Source organism: Trematomus bernacchii, unplaced genomic scaffold, assembly GCF_902827165.1.
Source record: "Trematomus bernacchii unplaced genomic scaffold, fTreBer1.1, whole genome shotgun sequence".
NCBI lineage: Eukaryota > Metazoa > Chordata > Actinopteri > Perciformes > Nototheniidae > Trematomus > Trematomus bernacchii.
This window is the reverse complement of record NW_022987802.1, coordinates 20,799-41,349: the sequence shown is the minus strand read 5'-3', so window position 1 is coordinate 41,349 and position 20,551 is coordinate 20,799. Positions and strand designations below refer to the sequence as shown.

General features: G+C 39.7%; 1 protein-coding gene across 1 annotated transcript in view; it reads right to left on the bottom strand.

Annotated features, from left to right (window-relative positions):
• Positions 1-772: 772 nt before the first annotated feature.
• Positions 773-20,551, bottom strand: part of mylkb (myosin light chain kinase b) — a gene marked incomplete at its 5' end in the record, with an annotated part of 40,542 nt that continues 20,763 nt past the window's right edge. Inside the window, 2 exon segments of the mRNA XM_034150279.1 lie at positions 773-5,588; positions 20,439-20,551. Of these exon segments, the coding sequence (XP_034006170.1) occupies positions 5,454-5,588; positions 20,439-20,551 (248 nt within the window).

Below are 20,551 nucleotides of genomic sequence, written 5' to 3'. Positions count from 1 at the left end.
GTGTCGCACTGGAACACACCGCAAAGACTTCAGCCAAGCACGTACGAACTGCGCATGCGTGAGTGGCAATAACTCTCCTTACCAGCAGGCGGCGGTAGTGTGTATTCGTCATTCAAAAGAGGCAACAACCGGAAGACAGAGAAGAAGAACAGACTGATATAAACAAACAACAAATAGCGTGTGCGTTCCATTTTCACTCTCGTCCATCGAAAACATGTTTGGTGCGGTACTGGAGCTATCAGCCATTGGAGTGTTGCTTGTGGAAGACATTCTCAAGCAACCGTTTTGCTTCTCATGCACTGATTCGCTAGCTGAACAGCCAATCAGAGTGATTTCTTTGTCCGACTGCCTGTGGCCGACGCACGGCCGATTCAACATGTTGAATCGGCCGTGCAATAGGTCGCCATTGTCAGTATGTGCGTCTGTGTATTGTGTTTGTTCAAACGGTGTATGACTGATGATATGTGTATGTCTCTTAATGTCCACTATGTCTGTATGCGGAACTGCAGGACGGAGTCCAGAACAAATGTCCATCGTATCGTATCGTACTTGTTAGACGCTTTTATCCAAAGCGACTTACATACTCAATACTGTGGACAATCCCCACAGGAGCACTTTGGGGTGAAGTGTCTCAGGGACACAACGACATGCTGACTGCAGTGGGGTTTGAACCTGTGACCACCTGATCTGAAAACCAACACACAACCCAATGCACCACACGCCTCCCTTCAACATCACATACAGGTTCATAATGAACACACCACAGCAGCACTTTGGTTTTGTGATAGATTTATTAGATTTCTGTGAGTTACTACTGTCGTAGTGTTCTCATACATGTCATCTGCAGTTCATCAAACTGATATATATTTATAAAAATTAGAGAAGTATAATCTACATACATCTAATACAAAAACAAACCAGTCTAGGAGTGAGTCCACTGCTTGGTTTAGTTGTAAAAACGGTGACAAATGAAGTGCTGGCGAGAAGATCTCCAAGAAGACGGATGCTCAAATGATAATAATAGAATTATGAATCTGTGCATTAAATAGGTCTAAAAATAAAAACATTCTTAGAAACAAAGAACTAGCAAACACACAAACAGGCCCAGGTACGTTTGAAACATTAGATGGATCACACACAAACACACACCTGTGAATTCTCTTTGGTGGATCAGCCCTGAAACCTTTAAATACATGTTTTAAAGCACAAACAAACGGCTGGAATGTGGCAAACTAAAAATAATCAAAGGTACGACTTCGACATCAGCGGGAACACGACCGAGTGTTAACTCCGGAGACAGATTCTAATCACCTCCGTTTTCTACCACTTTTAATCTCATATATTTATCCCTCGTTGAAGGAACTGCGATGTTTGTCACTTTGAGACGAATCAGAAACTATCATCGAGAAGAATCTCATACATTATAATTTATTTGTACCTTGTGACTCTTAACAAACAGTAAAACAGATTTTCAACCTTTAAATTATTGGTAAAATTTGCAGACGTTTTTTTGATTTGCACTGAAGTGTCCAAGGTGAGATATCAAACTCAGTCGGGAGATTTAGTCAAATTAGAAAAACCTAAAGAAAAATGCCTCCCATCGCAAAAGGACAAAAAATGTTGAGGTCCAAGAAACATGAGTTTAAGCTTGGAGTTTGGATCTTATGTTTTTGAGATGCAAAGAAGTAATAACAAGAAAACTGTCATATTTGTAAAAGGAGAATATCCATACATTTAGTCTACATTACCATAAATATAAGGTATTTTCTTGGTGAGAAAGTAAATCAAGAGATCCATTAACGTTTAATAAATATAATATTCCTTTTGTGATTTGCATGAAATTCTGTACGAGATCTGTATCGATCTTATTTGAATAAGATAAACAATAATAAATTATTATTTAATTTGGATCTTTTTTTCATATGGATCACCTTCCTACAAGATAAGAAATGGATAGCAAGATACAATAGTCAAATTAATAATAATAATAATATATTGGATTTGTAAACAGGGGGTCCGCAGGGTCTTAAAAAGTATTAAAAGTTGATAAATCAATTTAGCGAAAATGAAGGCTATTAAAAAGTATTAAACGGCATTATCCAAGGTCTTACATTTTGTAGCTTGTTTCCAATAAGTATATGAATGGTCCAAAGAGGTTGTATTCTACAGTGTGCCTGAATGTAATCATTGCGTAGGTGTGTAGTGTGATTCTGTGTAGTTTATTTATGGCATCCCGTTGGGTTTGACTTCACCTGAACCGGACATCGCTCGCTCACTGCTTGATAGCGCGCGACGGTCCGTTTACGCCGGTTGTTAAACAACATGGTTATGGGGAAATGCAAGTCTGCGTCCAAATGGTTGGAAGATAAGGAGGAAGGACAATCAATACTGTATATAGTCAATGTGGGGTAAAGTGTGTCGCCAAGGTAACCGGTTAAAACTCCAAGTGGAGATGAGGTCTTAAAATGTATGGAAAGGGTCTTAAAAGGTTTTACATGTGACTTCAGGATTCCTGCATAGACCCTGAACAAGGGACATAAAATACATACTTAAAATGTAAGAAGATATGTTTCTCTCTGGAGAATGCCACAGAGCTCCTTAGAAATACATGTTGTTCTTCCGCACACTTGATTTTGGTCACTTCTTAAAAATGTTCCTCCAGGCGTTTTTATTGCTGCTTCTAAACCTAATGGTGGACTTTGTGAAGTTCAGAATAGAGCATGTTTGGAGTTAAGGACATCATGTTTAACCAATGTGTTTTTCAGGCAGCCAAAAGAAAACAATAGTAATTTAGTCCCTCGATGTCACAAATGTGTGGTAGAAACTGTTAAAATCACCCGGACGCTGATTCAAAGTGTCCCGGAGTTGCTTTAAGGCGAACTAGGTTTAAGGCAGAGGTGATGTTCGCTGCTGTCGAAGTCAAAAATACAAACAAGATAAGAAAAGTGCTCACACAGAAGAGAAGACACACACGACTCTTCTCACATGCGTCAGATGCTAAGGGGGATAACTTTTCATCACATGCTGGTTCTCATCCTGAGGCACATATTATTCACAGAGTCGGGTCGCTTTGTAATTAAGGCACTTGGATGTTAAACAGCTCAAAGTGGAAATGACACAACACTGTTTTAATTTGGAGGACTTCATTACCCAGAAACCCTATGTGGTTAAGTTAGCTTAACCTCTACATGTTACCAGACTATTACTTAGACTGCTTCAGGTTTGTAAAAACAATAAACCTTCTATCCAAGGCTATCATCAAGAACGCTAACAATGAATATACTGTCAACAAATAAAAGACTGAAAACTGAAAACGAGCCGGCAGCTGTGCTATTTTCTTTCTGAACTGTACTCTCTTCACATTAACTAATGTTTGTGAGCTATTGTCACTCAAAACAAAGGTTTATTAGCTTGAGGGCTAACATTAGTATAGATGACGTTAGCTAGAAATATGACTTTCTCAACATTAAAGTTGTAATTGTTCTGATGTTAGCTTTCCGGCTGCATCCAATCTAGTTCTTATTACCCCATATATTAGTTTTCTTTTACGAACTGCATCTGCTAAAGTAGGCTAATTTGTATTAGCCAGAGAGCTAACAGGAGTCAAGCTGAAATTAGCCATCAAATGTTAGTTAGCACTTCATCCAAACTTAGCTTCAGGCTGCTTTATATTCTCATTAACATTCATATTAATATATTTATTAGTTCTGGTCCACTTGCTGGGATTATTTCACTCACTACAAAAAATATTGAGTTGGTTACTAATGAGCGGAAGAGATCTAATAAGCGAGAATTAGCTTCCTATCGTAGGCAATGATTATTTTGATGAGTGATTTATTTATTTACTTTGCGAAACCTTCTGATGGCTGATACTGTTTCAATTTGACCTTCACAGCTCACTCTGCTCACTCTCTGGTGATAAATGTAAATATGATCTTCACCTCACCTCACCGTTAGCTGCAGTGCTAACGTGCTAACCTATTTTTCGATGTCTCCTGCCGTGTTGTTTGGTGTCATTGGAGCTTCACAGTGAGCCACGTTGATGTTTAGTGACCTGACTCTGGCCTTCATCAGGTTTCCATCGTACCATCTTCTTCCTCACCTGGACTCCCTGGAGTAAAACCTGCTTCTCATACAGTACGTTATTCTGTGAGTCTTTGAGGAAGGAGCGCTGGGAGGGAAAACTGAGTTGCTTATTAAATGTTCACATTTCTTTAGCATTACTTCAGGATCAACAACTCTTCAAACTGTTCCCTCAGAAGGTTTGAGCTGAAACACGATACTGGGCTTTCTTCATCTGTATTCTCTGATACATTTTTACTAGATCATTATTTTATCTGAAATAATAAATAAGGTTATGCTAGCCGTATTTTCTATAAAGGCTCGACGACGCGGTTCATTTGCACATTTGTGTAACCAAGCACAGATTCAGATTCTGCTATAATCAAATCATCGAATTTAAGAATAATTCATTTTTACTTTTAATACGTCTCAGGATCTTAGGGGTTGTCGAATGGCAATAAAATATAGTTTTTGCTGATTTTCTATTTGTACGGAAGAGGATTAGAGCCACATGGGATTTTCTTAAGATCTGAACACAAGTTGAAAATAATGTTTTAAGTTCGGAGAAAAAATTCAGAATTCTGGAGAAAGACATTTGAAAATAAAAATGTGTTATTAAAAAGAAATCAAATAGAAATCATGAAAATTGTTTTAAAATTCTGTAATAAAATAAAGTCACATGTGGCCCTGATCCTCTTTGAACCCCACAAAGCCCCATTTAAAACAAGGTCTTAAATATGTTTACGCTTCCTAACGAACATGTTTCTCTTCATATTTGGAATATTTCTTCTTCGTCGTTCATCTCCAGCTGTTGCTAAGTGCTTCTGCCCTTTAAGACGTTATATTAACAGCTTTTTACTGATATAAGTGCTTATTTTAAATTGGGAGAAATGTACCTTTGATCGGTCTGGGTGTAGCATCGGGCGGATGAACAAACCATATCTTTTTGGCGCCGTTCGAATCATCAGGCGGAAACATAATTTACTTTTCATTAAGATTGTGAGATTTGGCCTTTTTCTAGATAAAAACATATCTAAAAATGGTTAGAAAACTCAAGTATCCTGTTTCCATTATACACACAGTATTTAAGAAAGAGCAATGAAATGAACTATGAGGGGAAACCCACCAATGAGCAGAGGCTAACCTGAGAGGGGCGGGGCTTCTTTTCTCCAGGTGTCAGGTGGGCGGGGCTTAGAAGATTACATTACGTTAAATGTTTTTGTGTTTGATAAAGAAAATCTTTGTTGTTGTTGGCAGGGGGGAATTTGATTTTGCATATTGTGCGGCGTTGATACTTCTGCTCCTCCAATCACAATCTGTTATTTGTGGGTTTGTTTCTCCTGCTCAGGTCTGACAGGCTGAAGAGGAGCAGCACCTCTTCCTGTTGGAGTCTATTCCTCTTCCTCCTCTTCCTCCTCTTCTTCCTCTCCAGCCATCACCTCCACCAGCAGCTCAGCGGTACATGTCGCCTCCCCCAGACTGTTCACTGCCTTCACCGTGTATTTAGCGTCGTCGTCTCCCGAAACCTGCAGATTCATATCAGAAAATATCAACATTAAAGTGGACCTATGATGCTATATTATAATAATATAGTGTAGGACCATACCTATATAAGGCATATTGATACTTTTTTCTTTTCAAAATACCAAACAGATCACGCATTTTAGCCATGCCTCATTTCGCTCAATTTGACATTTTTTAGCTCTGCTCTGCAAGGGCAGATTCAGTGAGAACAGCACCACCTACAGGCCTGGCATATGTACTACAGCGTCTCCAGCGCTTTAGAACGGCAATGGCCGTGGCTGTCTCCTCCTGATTGGTGGAGTTGGCCCAATAGCCGTAGCGCCACCGTCCTGACGTCAGGACAGTGTTCAAATCTGGATCAGTTTTTATCAGATCCGTTGCAGCCCCTTTTTTAGAGATTTGGGTATGGAGGAAAATAGAGAGGGTTGTGTTTTCTGACACTTGGTGAGTTCCCTGGAACACCGGGGACACATATTCATGTAGAAAAGACGTACACAAGTGCATTTTGCATGATAGGTCCCCTTTAAATCCCACTGGCGTTCAGGACATGGTTCATAGTTATTCAAATTCAACCCAGATCAGAGGAAGAGGTTTGTCGAGCCTGAAGCCAGAGTTTTCCCTGGCTCTCTCTTACCTGCCTGACATAACCAGCTTATGTTCAGATGTTAGGCATCTCACTAACTAGTTCCTTTCTTTAATTATCTTATCTTTAATATTTTCTTATGCATGCTTCTTAGGTAAGGTTAAGCTGTCTGTGGCTCTTTTCTGCTGGAACAAATGTAAATGTCCCCTCTGTGGGACGAACACAGGTATTCTGATTCTGAAAAAGCGTCACTTTATAATCAATCTATGAGGTACAGGTTATCAGCTGGGGGAATAAGCTATAAAACCTGCCATGTGCAAAATAAACACTTGTTTTGCAAGACTTTTACAATGTCTCAACACCGAATATGTTACTTGTTTTCTTTTAAATAGCTGCCTCTCATTATTTATGTGTCTTTGATTCCATCACTAATGTGTGCTTGTCTTTCCTACACTGTAAAAACAGTTCCGATGGTGAAGTCAACAAAACTCAACTTTTTAATGTAATTTACTTGCCCTAAATTAGTTTTTTTTCAATGTGCGTTTAAATAAGTAACACTTAAGCAACAATGAGAACATGTTTTAAGAACTCATTAATTTGTAAATGAATATCACATTTTCTGAACTTTCTTTAAAAATACGTTTTGGAAAACGTAATAAAAATGCTTTTTTCAACGCCACGGTCATGCCACGCCCTCAAACGAGAATACCGCGGTGTGAGACTTCCTGTTCCTCTTTGCAGCGGTTCTTCAGCAGTTGGACACGTGTTTGCGTTGGATCCTCCTCAAACTATCGTAAAACAAGTAAGCATGCCACCTGAGTTATTAATTACTGCTTTTTAACTAGAAAGTGTTATTTACTTTTCTTGTATTCACTGTTTTGAACGAAACATCGACATTTTAATGCATGCCAGCGCCATTACTGCTGTTAAAGTTAGACTCAGCCCTGTCGTGCTCATGTAGTCTATTTCTTCACGCAAAGTTGTTGGGCAAAGTTTGCATCAAGTGCTTACCGACGCAATTCTGTTAAAAGTGGTTAAGTTAAGAGTACGTATTAAGAATCAACTCTGCAAACTCTTCCCCTATGCCGCTCTAAGCGTTGGCCCGGGCACCGTGATGCGGCCGCGGGGCTCAGAGGCTCTCCTGCCGTGCATGCTGTGCGGTAAAATACCTCCGTTAAAACTATTCCCTACTACTTTATAACCCAGCGGTTATGTAAGAGTAAGTTACTAATGCGCCTATTTGATATTAATTCCTCTATATGTATTTCGCCGTTTGTTTTACTGTGAGCAATGAATTATCTTTCTACAATCTTAGTGTACCCAATTTAAACTCATAGTCTGCAGTTACAGCATCGAGTTGTTATTATACAAAATTAAGTGCAAACTATATTTTTCATGCTTATGCAACGCTATAGATGCACATCCATGTTGGAATCTGCAGGAGAGTTAACGTTAGCTCTCAGTAGAAAGTGACGGAGGTGATTTCAGTTAAGGTGCATTCAGGCGCAATTCAGTAAAAGTGTGTATTGGGCGAGGAGGCATGTATAACGTCAGCAAGATGTGTTCAATGTAGTCCAGGGGTAGGCAAGTAAGTTTGGCCGTGGGCCAATTTTTTGCTGAGCCACAAGATGGCGGGCCAGAACATAATCAAAGCCTAATTCAAGGAATTAATTTTGGTAAGAGGGCACAGCGCCCCTGTTCCCCGGTTCAGAAAAAACTCTGATATCGCTGATAACCCTCCCCATCAACACTCTGATGCCCATCAACACTCTGATGCCCAGTCAGATCCGCTGATTGGTTCACTGATGATATAGGCGCCCAATCCAGAGCCTCTGGATAGACCCGCCCAAAGGGAGGATCGTCGTCTCTAGCCCCATTTCAGTCCCATGTTAAAAGTCAGGGCTATTATCTGTATTTTAACAGACTTATCTTTTAAATTGAGGTGCATTTATTGTTCTCTTCAAAGTTAATTTTTTTCTGAAATTTTAGGGAGGATGGTCCTCTCTTTCCTCAATGGACGAGCCTCCACTGAGTGAGTTATTAACTAGGTAGCAGTGTTATTTAACATACTTTTATTCTGATAAGTATTGTCAAGTTCTCTGGGTTTTTGGCATTTATTTGAGTGTTTGCCCACATTTGAGAGGCTTGAGGGGCAACAGAGGACGCATGGACAACTGGAATCCTTTTTCCTTTTCTTTATTTCAACTTTTCAAGGACACATTAGGATTCTTTCAGGTTGAAAACCTTTAAAAAATACAAAATAAATAAATTACAGTATGTTTTGCTATCAGTAACCAAGTATTTTACTCAACTCAATGTATCTAATAGTTAAAGGGGACCTATCATGCAAAATGCACTTTTGTACGTCTTTTCTACATGAATATGTGTCCCCGGTGTTCCAGGGAACTCACCAAGTGTCAGAAAACACAACCCTCTCTATTTTCCTCCATACCCAAATCTCTAAAAAAGGGGCTGCAACGGATCTGATAAAAACTGATCCAGATTTGAACACTGTCCTGACGTCAGGGCAGTGGCGCTACGGCTATTGGGCCAACTCTCCACCTATCAGGGGAATGTGGGGTTGGGCCATGGCCGGCCATTGCCGCTCGAAAGCGCTGGAGACGCTGTAGTACATATGCCAGGCCTGTAAGTGGCGCTGTAGTCTGCCACAAAAGCAGCGAAGAAGACTTCCCGCGCATGGTTGCCATGGTTACCCTTCTGTTTATTCTCCGCTGTGGCTTTTGTTCTCCCTCCCCAAGGCAAGCACTGTAATTCTCTCCGGTTAGTCCACCAGCAGATGACAAACACCCACCTCTCCGCCTCTTCCAAGGAACGACCGTGCGGCAGAGTTTCAGTTAGGTTTTCTTTCGCCGGTCAAGATGTCCGTTAAAGTTTAAATCTTCCGGACAAAATTAGAAAAGTGCCGGTCAAAGGTCTTCTTTGTTATTTATTGAGCTTTAAAACAAATGAATAACGACTCTATATAATAATATAAGAATAAAACACGGAGGACGGAGATCTCTTTTTCTCCCCCTCTTCTGACTTGATCAGACCACGCTCCCCTCTCCTGCAGGGGGGCGTGGTCAGCTGCAGCTCACAGAATCAGCCCCCTGCAAAAACAGGGCTGGAGAACAGCAAATAGAGTGAAATGAGGCATGGCTAAAATGCATGATCTGTTTGGTATTTTGAAAACAGAAACGTATAAATACACCTTAACCTGTTCCACTCTGAGCCTGTTTTTCAGGTCTCAGGCTCGAAAATGACATTCCCAGAACAAATGACCATATCTTCCCTTCTAAAAGGGTTAAATTAATAATCTTTTTTCTCAAAGTAATGATAAACCTGTGAGTTGGATGTAGAAGTGTCAGAATCAATATAAATGTTTTTTATTTTAAAGAAAATTCAGATTTTACATAGTAAAAAACTGTAAATTATAGTGTCCGTCCAAAAATTATTTTTTACAGATAGTGAAAACTACCCTTGGATGATGGGTTAGTAGACTAAAAGCTTTAGGAATCCAAAGTACAACATATAATAAGTACCCTGTATCAAGATTGATGCAAAACAAGTGAAATTTGACCTTTTTAGAGAGATTTAGCCAAAAACTGGGCCATCTGGGGTCATTTGGGTGGATTTGACCTATCTCTGGCCCCCCTTGCTCGATTTGGTTGGTTGACATACCCTTGTGACCGTTAGAGCCAATAGAATCGAAGGGGGAGGACAACACCCACACAAGCTGTAAAGAAAAAATGTGGGCGCTTCGCGTGTGGAAAACGAAACCAAACTGGAGGAATGTCTCCTTCTGGAGTTTGGAAACTAAAACGCAGTTGTATTGCTTATGGATTATCAGAAATAATTTCAAAGAAGGCACAGACACATAGGATGAACCTATGGATTAACTGCAGCATTGTTTTTTTATCGTTTTAATGCCATTGAAGACCACTTTTGACCAAGGTAAGCCATATTTACGTGTTTAGCTTCTTAGCTCCACATGTGATGATGTACGCTTTCGTTGATAGCGTCGCGAATGTTTATCACTGAGTGTTGAGGTGGGCACCGTTAGATTCAGTGTCTCCAGGACACCAAAAACGAGTGGTTGGCTGTGCATCTAGGATAAGTAATAAGGGAGTTATGAGTGAGTTTAAGTGCCTTTGTAGGTCCCGTTTTTTCGATCGAGGCTAATTCAGAGGCTGAGTGCTAGCATTGTGGGTTTTTTTTGAAAAAAAAAATTAAAAAGATCAGTTAGCTGAGTTTCTTCCCGTTACATGGATATAACACATTCATAGTTTTATTCAATATTAAGATTCCTTAGACGTTGTTTCCTGCAAATGACGCGTTTATCCGCCCGGTACCGGGGGGAAGGCGTGAAACAGGTTAAGGCCCTGACACACCAGGCAGTCACCAGAGAACTCGCCGACATCCGACACCGACAGATCCATCGACGAGTTCTCCTGCGTATTGGCCGTGTGTCGCACTGAAATACACCGCTTTACTACAGCCGAGCACGTACGAACTGCGCATGCGTGAGTGGCAATAACTCTCCTTACCAGCAGGCGGCGGTAGTGTGTATTCGTCATTCAAAATAGGCAACAACCGGAAGACAGAGAAGAAGAACAGACTGATATACAAACAAATAGCGGGTGCCGTTCGAAACATGTTTTAGAATATAAAAATACATGAATGATGAAATGAGCACATAAAGTGCAGACATACTATAAAATCACAGTTAATAGACCTGCATCTGATGATCGCAGTGTTCTGGCGGGTGTGTAGTTTATTGAGTCAGCAATGTAATAATGGCCACTTCTTGCTAAATTTACGATGAGATGAAAAACCGGACTTGACCAAACAAATCACGGAGCTCTCAGCAGAGGACAGCCGGGGACGCTCCCGCCGATATCAGAGATGTCCCTGCTATGTGTGGGAGGTAAGAGAGGACATTTAAATCGTTTGTTTACGTCCCTCACTTCCGTTTCGCTTCTCATTTGCTAGCTGAACAGGCCGGGTGTCGATCGTGAAAGGCCAAATAAGGCGTGTCACGGCCGAGGGTTCGGGACACACCAAATTAACTTTGGGCGACAAGGAACCCGTTTTCGCCCAACAACGCAAGACGGCCGATATCGGCCTGGTGTGTAGGGGCCTTTATATAGGTATGGCCCTACAATATATCATTTAAATATAGCATGATAGGTGTCCTTTAAATAAGTACTTTAATTGACGTCAGTGCACCCCGCTGCCTGATTGTGCCTGTGCTGTATGTCATTCATTCTCAACATAGATAAAAGTACAATAAGCATTCTTCAGGTGTAGGTAGATTCTCTATTCGGACATTATAGCCTATATGTGCGACTGTCGGTCCGATGTTGTAAAAAAAAAAAAAAAAAAAAAAATCTCAAAATATTTTTTGATTTTTTATTCTCAAAATGACGGGCCAAATATTATTGCTGGCGGGCCAACAATGGCCCGCGGGCCGCCTGTTGCCGACCCATTCTGTAGTCCATTAAAATGCAGTCTTTAGCGAGAAATATCAATAAATACAGTTTTATTAAGGAGATGTTTTACTACAACATAAAGTAGATATTAGACAGTATGCAAACGAGATAAAGGAGTGTATATTGAAGTAATTAGGATCTGCTGTGTAGAGAATCATGGAATTGTACTGGTACTCAATGCCATCCTTAATAAATGCCATCCTTATAAATGTATATAAATTAGGGCTGTCAAGTTAACGCGTTAATAACGCGTTAACGCAAACAAAAATTAACGCCACTAATTATTTTAACGCGATTAACGCATGTGTATTTTTTGTCCTCGGCCGCCGTAGTTTCAGAGCGCATCGAGTTTAAAATACCATCGACAAGCTGATGCTGACAGCCCCGCTCCTACCGCCCGCTTGTGGCAGACCACACTTCCACGCTCACTGGCAGGCCCGGACTGGCCATCGGGAGGACTGGGAGGGAGTGTGTATGTGTGGTGCGACTCGCGCGAGCGAGGCACACCTTACGTGTTGTTGTTAGCATCTGGTGCTAGCTAGCTGCGCTAACGGATATAAGGAGCTGTTTCAATGACATTTCGCCGACAACTGCGCCGAGCACTTGACTTGATGCAGGCAGCCAGACAGTGGGACATTGTACGAAAAGTCAGCACACTCAGCATGGATAGTACGCGCAACATGATTGCAGCATCCAGGCAGCTCCCGTTGGAGCATATATGCCTTGAGCTACACACACACACACACACACACACACACACACACACACACACACACACACACACACCACACACACACACACACACACACACACACACACACACACACACACACACACACACACACACACACACACACACACACACACACACACACACACACACACACACACACACAGTATTGTATGAGAGAGGTTCCAGGTTGAATTGAGGTGAATATTTGTAATGTTCAGGTTGTTGTGTTTAATATTCATGAGAATATTTGTCATTGTTCAAATGATAATAAACAAACATATAAAGCATATTTGTCCACTCATATGTTGATAAGAGTATTAAAAACTTGAAAGATATCCCTCTAAGGTACATTTAGAACAGATAAAAAATGTGCGATTAATTTGCGATTAACTATGGACAATCATGCGATTAATCGCGATTAAATATTTTAATCGACTGACAGCCCTAATATAAATACAATACCGTTTTAAATGATACTTGTGTTTTAATGTTTGATTCCATTAATTGAATTAAATATGTTTTAATTAATTCTACTGAAATGATTGTTACATTGTCATCATGTAACTATTTTGTTCTTTCATTTGCCTCACCAGAAAACAGTCACACCTCCTCTTGAAGACATTTAGCCTCCTGCTATGGACTTCAGGCTCACATTAGGTAAGCCCTTGAGTGTGTCAGACTAAAGTTGTTTCAGAGGTTAATTCAAGACGTGTTATGTTTACATACTAATATAATGAGCATCAGGTAAACGTACCCATTTCTATTTTTTGAATCACAGATGGGATGGAGATGTAAACTATGCAGCACTAGTGTCACCACTCAAAGTGATATTTTAAAACATTATCGACTCCATCATGGAACCTTTGGACAGAAACGTGCCTTGCCCTGCATTCATGTAGACTGGCCTGCGCTCTCACTTATCAAGATAAAAGTTGAAATAATCGTCTGTTCTTTTTATTCTAGGACCCATGTGCCACTTTATATACATCTCTGAGCATGAGGTGGGGTTAAAAAGAAGTAGTTGGACATTTTATGAACTATATCAATATCATGACTATTTGGTTCATTTTCTTGCAAACCAGCCTTTTGTTGATGGCTTAAACCCTTTGTAATGCATGTGAATAGCACCTCTGTTACCGTCTGTTAACAGCTAATGTAAACTGGCTCGTTATGTTTTCAAGACGGATTTGATTTTTGTTTTGAGGAAAACACATGGTGTGTCCTGATTTGTACTCAATTTAGTGTTTTATTTGTATTTACAGGGAACAGCAGAGGTCGAAGTGCACCAGGCTCGTGATGCACAGCATGAAGTTATACATTGCCCAAGAGCCAGATGCAGTTATAACCATCAAGTAATAACCATGTGTCTCATGGATGTTAATGTGTTGTGCTTTTAAACAAACTTGTTACTCTTTTATGACAACTGTTTTGAAATAATGAAATTTGAATAAAATGTATTAACATGTCCATAACGTTCCCTTTTTTAATTTATTTGTTTAATCTGCAATGTTTCAATGCTATCAAATATTTAAAGGGTTGGATTGAAATCAGGAAGAGTTTGTCGTATATAGGTTCCGGCAACTCAATTGTGTTTTATAATTTACTTTATTCTCGTGTGGTTCTTAGCAGATTGTTATTTGCATTGGTTACACTTAATATCTGGGCTTTTAATTGTAGGCTCATCTCATCTTTTCATATGCAGAGAAAATCACATTAGTGAGTTTACCCAACTCCTATAATTGCTTGGAACCACTTGACACATATTTTTTAAGTTTTAGCAAAGTAACACATTCTTGAGTAGAGGAAAACTATAAAAAGTACATTTCACCAACTCAAAAAATGCAAAAGTTGACTAAACTCTTAAAATTGCTTGGAATCACTTGACACATATTTTTTAAGTTTTACAGATGGAGCCTCTTATTTTGGACCCCAGCATACAGCTTCCTGCCTACTGCCAGCCAGTTACCTGCCTAAGACCTGCCAAAGACCAGTATTCAGGAATGTTAGGCCCTCCCACTATTCTCCAATTTCAGGGTTTAACCAGGAGATGGCGCTATATATTAAATAACTATGGCCAAACTAAGACTTAGTTTTTCACAAGAGACAATGCAGATATTATATAAAAAACTAAAGTTAAAATCTTGTTTTTAATGCCCCAAGAGCAATAACATCTTGTCACAAGCTTTTTGGAAGAAAAAGACTTCAAGAGACCTGTAGTTGACTAATTACAGGCCTCAATAAAGTTCTGCCATTGGTTGTGAAAAACAACGGTGGACATAGTGGAAAGTGAAATTGACATTGTCGAATTTAATAAAAATACAAAATAATGTATCTGTGTACGTGTTTTATGTGATCTGCATGCACTTATCAAACATCTAATTAAAGAATGGTAGCTGTACCTCTCAAACAACCTAAACTAGTTATAAATGTTTATTTTAAATAAAGTCTTTATGACTCGGAATATGAATAACATGGGTCCGTTACAGTTTGTTTTCATCTGATTTCAAATAAACAAAGTCTTGGCTTTCAGAATATTAAACTTGTTTCGGCAAATTTAGATGATAAACTTTAAACTTTCACACACGTTGACCGGCGAAAAACTCTGCCCGGTTCACCGACCCCCCTCTGAGTGAATACCCAAGATATCTTGGTTTGATTTGGAGAATTTATTTAGCTACTTGGCACTAAGAGTACAGATATGTCTACCCTTTCTTTTCAGAGTGTAATATCTGCATTTTCTCTTTTGGTTTGAATAGGAGAAGGGCAATGGTTATCGATGGTGCTTTTAATGCCTATTGTATACGAACTGTGTGATTTATATTGCTTTTCAAATGCATATAAGCCCCCCATTTACACTGCACTTCCCCGTCAAGAAAATGAATAGCACTTAGTTAGATCACTTTACAGATCAGGTTGGACCAGCCCTGTCGCTACTCTCTGCATTTCCTACTGCAGATAAAAAAAAAGCTACAAATATGTATTTCTTAATAAACTAAATAGGCCACCATTGGTAGCAGTTCTCATTATATACTTCTCAGTATACTTCCCCACCCGCCCACTGTTTGTTGCTTTTTGACATGTAAATGGGTAACTACCCCCCTCTGAGTGAATACCTGTTGTACCTGTCCGGGGCTAAGCCCATAGGACGATGCTCTGATGTCATCACCCTCGCACATTGGTCATATGTTTATGAGATCACTGTGATTCACTTCTCCGCGGCTCCTCCGTGCAGAGAGGCCCCCCCCCCGTTGACAATTCACGAGCGTCTAACTCTCTCCCCCCTCCCCCGTCGCACCTTCTAACAGAACCCCCCCCCCCCCCCCATATCTGGATTTGGCCCACAGACCTAGAGAGTAGCAAAGTACAGTGAGTCCTAAACACAAGTAGTCAGGGTTAATTTATAACGCTTATTTTGATTTATTTTTCTCAAATGATGCTGTATGTTTCACTTTCTGAAAGCGTTAGAATCGCACATGAAAAATATTGAAAGCTGCCAGCTGCCCTCGGCCATGTCTTTGGCGGTGATCCAAGCTTCGGTACCACAGTGGATAAAGTTAGTAATACATTTATAGGCTACTGATCAAATGTCAATACATTACATAAGTCTTATTCTCATTCATACTTAATTTATTTCTTCTTCTGTCAGTATGAACACAAAAAACTAACCGGTATTACATTTCATTCTAAAGTTTACGGTCTAAAAAGGTATTTAAAACAGATAATTTGTCGTTGCTGTACTGAGCATAGCAATATATTTATTTTCACTATGTTATTTATTTATGATTATCCTTGGGCTCAGCAAAGATTTGATGTCAGCTGTTGCTGTCTTTTTTTCTATAGTTAATACTGAAATAGAGCCCTGCTGTTTTGTCAGGGCCCTTTCTTTAAATATAATTTTAAAATGTCGATACAGTAGCCCTTTTTTTTTAAATGTCTATGCTTAAGTTTTTGTGTTGCTATCTGCTTTGTGTAGCGTGGTTCTACAAGCAAGTCAGTGCATTCATTGGGTGGTATCAGAGAGATACAAGGGTCTGTAAATGCAATGAAAACAATTGGCCACAGCAAATAATTGATATTAAACATGTAATTTTTACTTTTGAATACTTCAGTACAAAGGATGTATTGAATAATTTAAGTGATATGTGTACACATATAAATCATTAGTCAAAACAGGGCTACATTTGATTGAATTATAAAAGGTATAATATGTGGTAAACTGAAGAGCCGTTTGGGAGCCGAAAGAGCCGGCTCTTCTTGGTGAGCCGAGCCAAATGATCCGGCTCACCAAGAAGAGCCGGAATTCCCATCACTAATAGACCTAACATGTGAAGAAACATACTTTATTTAAAATAAACATTTATAACTAGTTTAGGTTGTTTGAGAGGTAATTGAAATAGCTAAGGGTGATGATCTGCGAACACAAACTACAGACTGCTGGAGAAGAGATATCACAGGGGGGGGGGGGTTGGGACACACACATTCCGATGGCCAATTCGTTTTAAACAAAGAGTAGGCTATACTCAACATAGTGGGGTGGGGGCTGGTGAACGGTATGGTCAATGTTTGTAAACACTGTGACATTTTGACTTTATTTGATCATTTCAGTTCAAAACTAACGTTCATATTTCATATTACTGTTTTGCCTGGCTGGACCTGTAATTTACAGGAAAGGAGTGCACGCTACTAAAGAGACACGCTACCATGGAAACCAAACAATGGTGTTGCTGTATTGAAGTCCGAGTGGAAACAGTCATATTTGGAGCGTTATGTTAGAATGAAACAGTCAGGTCGTGACTCACAAAAAAAAAGTGTTACTTCACTAACTGTAAGCTTGTCACTCAGAGTAACCTACAGTTAACTTAACTGTTGGAAAAGAAAGATCAGGGGGGGAGAGAGCTGTGATGGGCCATTAGGAGTGTACACACACAGCTGAGAGCTGCCGTTTCATTCTGACTGTTTAAAAAACGGTAACAACGGACTATTTTTCTTAGCGGATGCATGTAAATTTAAATCAATACATACAACTATTTTTTAAATCAATAAAAATATTTTCTAAATCCATAAAAGCATTTTAATTAATATTGGGAGTCATGTCGTTACTTTGTGGCCATGTAATAAGCGGGATAATTTGCAGCGACTTTGTCATTATGGGGAAAAATAACACCCAGGGATCAAGATCCCTCCGCGACGCGACGCGGAGGGATCAGTATTTTTTAGTGAATTACTGAGTTTAGGCACGTTAATAACATTTTAATGAAGTTGAATACAGTATATTCATATTTGTCAGTGATTTCATGTCAATTCGGCGAACATAAACGATTAAATTAGGATTAAAAATCGAGAGCCGGCTGCTGTTCGTTACGGCAACCCAACTAGGACACTTGACACAGTGGCTTTTGGCAAAGCACACAAAGAAAACAAAAAAAACCGAGAGAGATGAGTTATTGTTATTACAACGTGACTTCACTATTATTTAACAACTATTTTTATTGGGTTCTTTTATTTGGGGTTAAGTACATTGTCAGAATAAGTGAGAAATGGATTTAACTTCTGTTAGACAGCTATCATACTGAATAAATATTTATGCAAAAATGTATGGCATTAATAATGTATATCTAATTACATTTAAAAATGTATGGCATTAATAATGTATATCTAATTACATTAACTGTGAATGTCTTTCATTTTATTTAAAATGAAATAAAATTACATAAAACATTTTCCAGATATACTGTACACGGACATTTTAGTGAACCAGACCAGCTGTTTCCGCCGGGTCTTCGCTTCCCGGGCATCACGTTGTTTACAAGTGTGTTCAGATGCTAAATAAAAGTTTAGCTTGTACTTTTGATACCCCGCCTCTCGGCACCACAACATCCAGTTTACTGTATTTCACATGAGCGATGTCGAACATTGAAAAGTCCTTATAAAATCTCTGTTATTAGATCAGTACTTTTCTTATATGACTATTATTGACTTGAACACTGAGAATGTATTTATTAACTTCAGACATTTGAAATATTTGAAATCAGATGAAAACAAACTGTAACGGACCCTGCCGTGTTATCTATGATTACTATGCCTTACTGTACATATCATTTGCAGCGACTTGGTCATTGTGGGGAAAAATAACACCCATCCTGATCGTTTCAATGAAGTTGAATACAGAATATTCATATTTGTCAGTGATTTCATGTCAATTCGGCGAACATAAACATCAATGATGATGATTAAATTAGGATTAAAAATCGGGAGAGCCGGCTCGTTCGTTTTTTCCGACTAAACAACATTATTTAAATGATTACATGTCTTATTTAGCACAGACTATGATCCTATCCGTGACATATGGATCTTAACAACAAAGAAGTTGATTTCACATGACTCCAGTGTGGAACCCCACTGCACCCCCTGGTGGATCAATGATCCATTGCAGCTGGCTTCACAATAATTAAATGTATTTATCACGGGGGCGGTATCAAGTCAGACTGGGGGCCGGCCGGCCATCACGGAACGTGCACGAACCGATCACGACCCTCGCATTTTAAACTGTCCAAAATAAGACGCTTCATCTGTACCAAAGCAACAGTTTTTACAGTGTATATTTAATTAGTTAGCTAACTCACGTAACACCGTGAATGTCCCCGCTGTGGGACTGATGAAGGAACTCTGATTCTGAAGCTCAGAGTATATTCAACGTCCTGATTTACAGCTGGTATATTGCAGCATAAGAACGCTGATTAAAAACGTGTCAGTCTATTGTTAATTTCAATTTCAGTGGCGAGCCGTCACGGCCCTCTAGGCCCTTTTGAAAACGTTAAAAAAAAAACATTTTTTTTAAAAAAAAATTTTTGTTACATTTTTCATTAGTTTTACCAAAATAACTTGATTTAATTGTATTTAAAATAACATTTCCAAAGAAATAAATCCTTCGAATCTGCCTGTTCAGTTTCTGTTGGAATGTGAAGGGTTAAATGCCGTCTCTGCGAGTTACTGTGAAGACGGGAGAGCTTGTTGGTCCCTCTGTACATTCACAGAGGGCCAGCTATAGTGACTCAATGAGAGAGTAATGTCAAATGACAGAACAATTGACCAATCATATCTTCCCTCTAAATGGGTGGGCTTTATTTTCGCGGACTTTATGACAAGTTCCGCCCGCTGTGAGGTTTATGCAAGTGGTGCAGTGACGCGTCCTAAAACCCGGAAGGAAGCTGCGCTCGGGTTCCCTCGACAGAAAGCAATGGGATTTCTCATGGATGTGATAGCTGGAAATAAGGTCTGTGGAAAACGAACCTGTTTGATAAATGCACGTTTTGTTCAGCCGGGTAATATCCACATGTCTACCCGATTATTTAGATTTATGATCGATAGATTTATGATTAGCATAAGTTCGTTCATGATGGCTCATTTCAGTGATAGTGATGACATCGTTGCGAAATTATTAACCGAGTCATTTTCAAGATTGAGTTACAATGATAAACTGGAGTGGCAAAGGATCAGCTGCATGACCCGCCATCAAGTGCTTCATCCAGAAGGACACGAGGATGGACTTTGTGTTTCAGTCATTTGATCATCAAAGGTAGGCCTAAGTCATTTTCAATGTGGGCCGCCGTGCCGACTTAATTCATTTGTAATTGTTACTTGGCTGTGGGCGCTCTGTGATGATAGGTGTTTATATAAATGGTGTTCTGTGTGGTAGAGGGTCGCTGTCATTGATGCGTTTTGCACCCCGGGCCGTTGTTCTGATATTCTGCTGAAGTATACGCTGAGACGTAATAACTCTTCTTTTTCTTCGAGGGAAGGGGCTCAGAGGGCCTAGGTATAAAAGTCACGGCTCGCCACTGTTCAACTTGAATTTATTTGTGCATTTGTTCTGAATAGTTCTTAAGATGGGAGTCAATGAGATGTATTGTCAGAACTTTTAAGCAGTATATTCAGAAAGGGTAAGCCCTGTAGAAAAGAGAGTAACACTGACTGAGAGACATTTATCTACGTTTGAATTTAAATTGTGTGTGAAGCCTGTAATTCTGATGATGTGACCTCTGACCTCTGAAATGACCAGGCTGCAGTTTCCTTCTTCATCGTAGTCGATCTGGAAGTGCCGGGTCTCTTTGATGGGCTTCTCGTCTTTGTACCACACCACCTCTGGGTCGGGGTAAC